At 36.5% G+C, this 8,231-nt stretch overlaps 2 protein-coding genes across 2 annotated transcripts; one reads left to right on the forward strand and one right to left on the reverse strand.

Moving 5' to 3' along the window:
* The first annotated feature begins 5,622 nt into the window (after positions 1 to 5,622).
* On the forward strand, positions 5,623 to 5,994 carry LOC101296064 (auxin-induced protein X10A-like). The gene has a single exon (XM_004292097.1). It carries the CDS (start codon positions 5,623 to 5,625, stop codon positions 5,992 to 5,994), a length of 372 nt encoding a protein of 123 aa, XP_004292145.1.
* Positions 5,995 to 6,523: 529 nt separating this feature from the next.
* On the reverse strand, positions 6,524 to 7,571 carry LOC101296349. The gene is made up of 2 exons (XM_004292098.1): positions 6,958 to 7,571; positions 6,524 to 6,872 (listed from the first exon to the last, which is right to left on the reverse strand). Exons 1-2 carry the CDS (start codon positions 7,569 to 7,571, stop codon positions 6,524 to 6,526), a joined length of 963 nt encoding a protein of 320 aa, XP_004292146.1.
* Between the last annotated feature and the right edge of the window lie 660 nt (positions 7,572 to 8,231).

Here is an 8,231-nt window from a genome sequence, read left to right on the forward strand (position 1 = left end):
TTGTAGACTTTTCATTGATATTAATGGAATAAAGCTTTTTCAGGATTCTGAATATATTGGTTGTGGTGTTTTCAATAATGATTATTTGCAATTAAATTGTTCTGTTGCACAACAGGAAATTCTGTTAATTGAAAATAATGAAAACATTAAGAATCACAGCAATAAGATCACTGGAACTAAAAGAATCCTTTATAATCAGCAGTCTGCAAACTTATGGCATAGGAGACTAGGCCACATTTCAAAAGAAAGACTTAAAACACTTGAGAAAAATAAACTTTTACCTTCAGATTTAGACTATTCTGATATGACTGATTGTGTGGAGTGTTGTAAGGGAAAAATAACTAAATTCAGTAATAAAAAGGCAACTAGAAGTCAGAATCTCTTAGAACTAATTCATACAGACATTTGTGGACCTTTTAAGCATAAAACTATCTGTGGAAATGTTTACTTCATAACCTTTATAGATGATTTCTCTAGGTACTGCTATATCTATATGTTATCAGAAAAATCACAAGCTCTTCAAGCATTCATAATTTACAAAACTGAAGTAGAATTACAGCTTGAAAAGAAATTAAAGTAGTGAGATCTGATAGGGGTGGAGAGTACTATGGTAGACATACTGAAGCAGGCCAACATAAGGGACCTTTTGCATTGTACCTTCAGGAAAATGGCATTAAGGCTCAGTATTCAACTCCCCATAACCCCCAACAAAATGGAGTAGCAGAGAGAAAGAATAGGACTTTATTAAACATGGTAAGATGCATGATGTGCACTGCAGGTTTACCAATTTTCTTGTGGGGAGAGGCACTTGAGACTGCAAACTATGTTTGCAATAGGTCACCCTCCAAATCAGTAGAAAAGACACCATTTGAATTATGGTGTGGTAGACAGCCCAGCTTGCATCACATTCATGTGTGGGGATGCAAAGCTGAGGCAAAAATACCAAATTAATGAGCTAACAGATAAGTTAAAGTCCAAAACAATTAGTCGTAACTTCATAGGCTATTGTGAAAAATCTAAGGGATATAAATTTTATACACCTCATAACTCAACTAGAACTTTTGAAACTAGTCAGGCAAAATTTCTAGATGAAGGAGTTAATAACAATGTTTATGAAGATTTTTCTTCAGAACTTACAGAAATTGTTGAGGATCAAGACATTCAGTACAATATACCCTTAGATCAAACTCATAGAGCTGGTACTATATTTACAGAAAATCAGTTTCTATATCAAAATCCAATAGAGCCAGAACCAACACAACCTTAAGTAGCTGAACCTCCACAACCTGAACCTATAGATGACATGGTTTTAGATCAACCTAATGCAGTAGACCAACCATTTGCTGAAAATCCTCAACCTAGAAGATCTGAGAGACAAAGAAAACCAGTTTATGGGGAAGATAGTGAGTATGTGGTGTACTTGCAAGAAACAGATGTACTAGATGAAGATGATGATCCAAAAAGTTACAAAGAAGCTTTAAAAACTGAAGAAGTAGAGAAATGGCAGGAAGCTATGGAAGCTGAGATGAAGTCTATGAGTGATAATGCAGTCTGGGATTTAGTAAAGCAAAATCCAAATCAAAAACCAATAGGCTGTAAATGGGTCTATAAAACCAAAAGAGATGCAAAAGGGAATATAGAAAGACATAAGGCCAGACTAGTTGCTAAGGGTTTTACACAAAAGGAGGGCTTAGACTATACAGAAACTTTCTCTCCTGTTTCAACTAAAGACTCATTTAGAATTATAATGGCTCTAGTAGCACATTATAATATGGAATTACACCAAATGGATGTAAAAACTGCGTTTTTGAATGGAGATTTAGATGAAACAATCTATATAAGGCAGCCCAAAGGTTTTGTAATACCAGGAAAAGAAGAATATGTATGCAAACTTAAGAAATCCATTTATGGATTAAAACAAGCTTCTAGACAATGGTATAAGAAGTTTGATTCAGTAATTTCAAGCTTCGGCTTTGTTGAAACATTGTCGATGAATGTGTATACATTAAGACAGTTGGGAATAATTTTATTTTCCTAATACTGTATGTAGATGATATTCTTCTAGCTAGCTGCAATGTAAAATTGCTTAAGGAAACTAAAAACTTTCTGTCAAGTAACTTTGACATGAAAGATTTAGGTGAAGCATCTTATGTTTTAGGGATTGAAATAACTAGGGACAGGGCACAAGGTTTATTAGGTTTATCTCAATTGAGCTATATCACAAAAGTTCTTAAGAGATTTAATATGGAAACATGTGCATCAGGTGACTCTCCTATGTCAAAAGGAGACAAACTAACCAAAAACAGAAATAAGATTACTGAAAATGGGGGGAAGATAGCTGCCGTTGAGAGCAAACCTTATGCTCAACTTATTGGCCACCTAATGTATGGTCAGACCTGTACCAGGCCTGACTTGGCATTTTCAGTAGGTATCTTATCTAGATTTCAATCCAATCCCACACAAGAGCACTGGGTTGCAGGAAAAAAGGTGCTTAGGTATTTGCAGAAAACTAAAGGTTATAGTTTGGTTTATAGACAAGTTAAGAATCTTGAGTTAGTTGGTTATACTAACTCGGATTTTGCTGGCAACTTTCCAGACTCTAACAAGTCTACTTCTGGGTATGTATTTATGCTTGCTGGTGGGGCTATAGCTTAGGAAAACTGGAAAAAAAAACTACATTTCAACATCCACAATGCAGGCTAAATTTATTGCTGCATATGAAGGAGTCTGTCAAGGACTGTGGATTAGAAATTTTTTGTTGTATACTAAAGTCTTAAGTTCACTTGTTTCAGATGCACTTAAAATTTATTGTGATAATGAGGCTGCAATGTTTTCAGCAAAAATAGTAAAAGGTCAAATAACTCTAAACATATAGATCTCGAATACTACAGTGTGAGACAAAGAGTTAAACGTGGTGAAATCCGTGTTTTAGACATTGATACTGAATCACAGCTTGCAGACCCTTTTACTAAAGCCTTGCCAATTGTGAAGTTTCAGGAACATGTCAAGAATCTGGGAGTTTTGGAAATTTGTATTCATGAGCTCAGTGGGAGCTATGCAGAGTTAGAATTTTATATCAGTGTATTAGTTTCCTTGTTTAGTCATTCTGTTTCAAATTTGATTGTAATTTTGATTCAGCAAGATATTAATAAATGAGGTATTCAGATATATTCCATTGTGTCGATTTTGAAATTTATATATTCATATAATATGTGTGTTATCAGGTGAGCTCCTTCATGCATTAAGAAATTGCAGTTCAGTAAAGGCAGAAAACATGAGCTCACTGGTGTTTCAGAATTTCTACTAAGATTTCATATGAAATCATTCATTTGGGGTATGAGCAAAAGATGTTTCAGGTAGATATACTTATCTTTGTTTTGCTCTAGTTATCACTGCAGCTTATGTGGTTACTGTGTGTGGTGATAGTGGTTCTCAATCATCTGGTTTTTCTAAATCAACATGGTCTTGAATTCTGCACTATATGCTTTAATTGACCAAGCTGAATGAGTTCTGAGTTCTTGTGTATTTCAGTGCACACTTCATTTGTTGCTTGTCTTGAGTTATTGGTTCAATTGTTGTCATGCAATATGTGTTAAGTCTAGTGGGAGAATGTTAGAAAATATTGGACTTTAACACTCACTGCATTACATTAAGATAAATACAATTGATTTGGCTAAATACAAATAACAAGAAATACATGACTATAACTCTATTTTCTAGTTATCTGTTAAGGTTGTATCTCCTAACAGAAGTGGGATACTCATTATATTAATTACCTGATTAATCTTAGGAGTTGTGATAAGCTTTAGATTCTCTTGATAACTATTAAGTAGGTATTGGACTCCTAATGAGATGAGTCTCTTATCTAGTTAACTAGCAGATATATATACAAGGAGAAGCCCCTGCACTCAACACGCTTACATTCAGCTTTAGTCCCATACTAACGTTCTAAGTGTTGAAGTGCAGAAGGCTTAACTCTTGGTTCTAAGTGCAGCTGCTATTGCAAGATGTCGACCTCAATGAACCAGTCCACAGGTGTGTATTCTAGCCTTTTAGAAATGTAATTGCAGTTGGTATTTGGTGTGTGCTTGTGTTTGTGTTCTTATGCTATTGAGTCTATTATGTGTTTATTCAGATATGCAAAACACCTAATAAGTTTTGTAATTCGTCTTCTTCTTCTTATTTTGGTGGGGTGATCCCATAGCTAGTCTCGACATTGTTGTGTAAACTGATGAGGCTTTCAACGCATATTTTTCATGTATATATAGAATTCTCCAAGAAACAATAAGAGGAATGCATGTTTGGCATTTGTAGATTCTATATATACTTTCAATTTACGTACATGCACATTAGCACATAAACGATGTGTCCAAACTTGAGATTGAAATGTTACAGGGATAGACGCTCTTAACGACTATATAAAGACTACCCAAATTAAACCCAGTACGCAAGAGTAGCCTTCGCAGGTTCTATCGGACTAAAGCAAAATATATATACAAATGAAAAGCATAATCTGTTAGTACAGGAACTTTGGTTTACAAAGGTTTCAATTGCTTTTAGACGCAGGTTATACAAAATTAAGACCTAGACTAATTCTGAGATTAACTCTTAACATTAAACTCTACTTCTACGCCACACTTCTAGATCAGATCAGTCGACATATGTACGTTAGCAACTTCGATCAGTCTTATAGTCAGATGGTCAGATCTAACTAGCCAACACTTAATGGACAAACATATAAATTTTAAGTGCTAACTTATCTAAACTCATATGATAATGTAGTTTTATGATCTTGACTAATTGTTAGATAACCATAGCTATGATTAAGCTATACAATGGAGAACGTGAGAAGGCTGCTGGATATGAGCGTTTAATTCATTATGAGGGCCTTTCATGTTGTGAGGATATAATACCATGGCCGGGTTGTCGTTCTTTGATACAAATCAACCATACACAAAATTATTGAAATCTATAAAATTAGAAAACCAACATGCATAGATATATATCGATCTATCAGCTGCATATTATATATGAGGTTCTCTCTACAAGAATTATTCACAAAAATGGATAAGTACGAAAATGCAGTCAGCCAAATTGGTAGATATTTTTCTTTTGGTCTGAACTCTGAACACTAATAATATTGGTGGATATATTGGAAGAAAACAAAGCATATGGGACCTGAGCATGTTAGTGTTAGACCACATTGGGATTGGATACCCTAAAAAAGAAAACAGCCTTCTAGTTATGAGTTGGAAGAGGCTATAGCTAGCATTTCCATTCGCATCTATCAAATGGGGTTTGTTCTTGATGATGCTCAGTTGCTAGCTTTTCCCAGTTTCCGGTTTAGAGCCTCTGGTTTTGTAGCATATATGCATTTAAGTTTAGTGACATATGGACCTATGCATACTATATAGAATTCACACAGTTGCGCTGTGTGAATGTGGCAGTGGCTGGCAGCAGCCGTGAGTTCTATTTGATAAGCTTAGATGAGCAAACCCATGTGAGTAGTTTCCTAAAAGACCTCTATAAGTAGAACCAAAAGTCTCATTCAATCTCATAGTCATATACCAAAACGAAATCGATCACATTCACTATTCACTACAGATTCCTGAACAAGCTAGGATGGGTTTACTTCGTCTGCCTTCGTTGATGCACAATGTGAAGCACATTCTGAGAGCCAAGTCCTACAACCATGAAGTTCCGAAAGGGCATGTTGCAATTTATGTGGGAGAGCAAATTGGGAAGAAGAGGTATGTGGTGCCGGTGTCTTACTTGAACCACCCTTCATTCAAGGACCTGCTTAAGAAAGCTGAAGATGAGTTTGGCTTCAATCACCCGATGGGAGGTCTCACAATTCCCTGCAGAGAGGAGACCTTTCTTGATCTTATTGCTTCTGAGCTAGCAGCTGGGATCGGTGATGATCAAATGTTCTACAATTTTGACACTTCTTTTGCTTTAGTTGCTAGGTTAGCCAGTTGGGTTTTAGACTGGTAATAGCCGTCTTTCCACCTCTGCTGATCTGAAAATGGGCGTGAAGTGATATCAACCTTCCACTCATTATCGTCATCGACATAATTCGACCCACATATATTAGATATATAGATCGATTTGATGTACTATATATATAGAAGATAATAGATCTATTTGATGTACTATATAGAAAAGACGTAATCTACAATTTTAATAGAGAATTCTCGTCGTTACTTACTATTTCTCCTCACTTCCCCTATCCTCCATAGTATAACTTTGGATTCTCGATGTCTTCCTAGAGGCTAGAGCTTCATCATAAGATCAAACGTTTAGAGAAATTGAAAATTCATGGGAACTATAATTTTATGAATTTAAATTTCATTAATTGAGAATTTTATTATTTGGATTTCATGATGTAGAGTTTTAAAATGACAAGAATTTGTATTCAGACTAACCTCAGTTAAGGGAATTGACAAATGACGCATGTTTTGTGAGGAATTAAACTCGGGAATTTAAGCTCCCAAATTCCACGATTATTTTCTCGTGGAAATTGTTAATTCCATAGGATAAGAATCCAAACGAGGGAAACTGGTTCTTCATCATGATCCAAAGAGGAATTAGGGACAAACCGAGCTGTGAAAGCCACAGTGTCCTCCTCTTTGTCAGAAGAAGGATCCTCTTCACTATCACTGTAAGTGACTACAAAGGCCTTTTGGGGACGATTTCTTCTATGAGCACAATCAACAGCCCTATGTCCCACACCCTTGCATTCGAAGCACGTTTCGTTTCTTTGGTGATTCTTACCCTTAGAGTTTCTATCTTGACCTCTATCCTGTGAAGACTCAACACGAGTGTTCCTAAGATACCTATCATGACTTCTATCTTGTGAAGTTTCACCAAACCTAGGTTTTGCAAAACTTCGGTTCAAAGAAAATGGTTCTCTTTTTCTTGAGAAAGTTTTCAAACTGCTTGGTAAGGAGGGCACACTCTTCTAGACTGTATTCAACATCCTCAGGGATTTTAATCTGTAAGCTTGAATCAGTTTCCCTAATGGAGGAGAGAGCAATAGATTTCTTTTTCATCAAACCTTTCTTATGAGCCTCATAGGTTTTCAGATTTCCGACTAGCTCCTCTAAGGAATGAGTTCTCAAGTCCTTGGCTTCTTGTATGGCTACTCTCTTATTCTCATAGCTAGGAGGGAGACCTCTAAGAAACTTCCTGACAATCCTAGATTGATCTAGAGGAGCATCAAGACCAGCACATTGATTTGTTATGTTCAAAATACGATTATAGAACTCATCTATTGACTCACTTTCAGACATTTTCAGCTCATCAAAATCTAACCAAAGATCCTGAAGCATATGTTCTCTCACTTGCTCATTACCTTTGTAAGTTGTTAACAACACTTTCCAAGCCTGTTTGGCTGAGACACAGGTAATGATCTGTTTGCGCTCGCCTTCAGAAAGAGCGGAGTACAAACTGTTGAGAGTTTTGATATTCATCCGAGCAACAATTTTTTTTTGAATCGGTCCACTCAGATCTAGGCTTTGGCACACTTGCACCTGCCATAATCGAGGTCCGTTCTGGGGCTGACCAGCCATCTTCGACCACATCATCCATTGTTTCCAATCATCTTGGGAAATAAAGAATGCAGTCATCATGATTTTCCATTGTAAAAAGTTCCTTCCTTTAAAGAGTGGATGACAGTTCACAGAGGTGCCTCTATCACCCATTTTAAAAAAACTGAGGATCTCACTAGCAAAGGCTAGGAACTGCTCTGGTACCACTTAACGGTCCTAGAGGGCACTACCAGGACAAGCAATTTAGCCGACGAAAAATTTTCGTCGGCCTGTCAGCTTAATTCGTCGGATAAGATTTCGTCGGCTAAGATTTCGTCGGGAAAAGGTCATCTGTGGTGACTTTAGCCGACGACACATGTAGAAGTCGTCGGCTATAGTCCAGAGTTTAGCCGATGAAAAAAATGTCGTCGGCTATAGTCCAGACTTTAGACGACGAAAAAATGTCGTCGGCTATAGTCCAGACTTTAGCCGACGAAAAAAATTTAAGGTATTCGTCGGCTATAGTCTAGCGTTTAGCCAACGAAAAACATGTCGTCGGTTATTTCTCCGACTTTAGCCGACGAAGAATTTAAAATATTCGTCGGCTAAAGTTTGTAATTAAAAAATAAAAATAACTAAAGCCGACGAAATATAGTCTATTTCGTCGGCTTTATAGGGATTTAGCCGACGAATTAAAGCGTA

This window comes from Fragaria vesca, linkage group LG2 (genome assembly GCF_000184155.1).
Source record: "Fragaria vesca subsp. vesca linkage group LG2, FraVesHawaii_1.0, whole genome shotgun sequence".
NCBI lineage: Eukaryota > Viridiplantae > Streptophyta > Magnoliopsida > Rosales > Rosaceae > Fragaria > Fragaria vesca.

Excerpts from the sequence above, each read along its gene's own strand:
- LOC101296064 (XM_004292097.1), top strand. The coding sequence starts at position 5,623 with ATGGGTTTACTTCGTCTGCCTTCGTTGATGCACAATGTGAAGCACATT.
- LOC101296349 (XM_004292098.1), bottom strand. The coding sequence starts at position 7,571 with ATGGCTGGTCAGCCCCAGAACGGACCTCGATTATGGCAGGTGCAAGTG. Across the intron at positions 6,873-6,957 it reads GTTGAATACAGTCTAGAAGA|GTTTGGTGAAACTTCACAAG; the intron begins GTGTGCCCTCCT and ends TGCAAAACCTAG.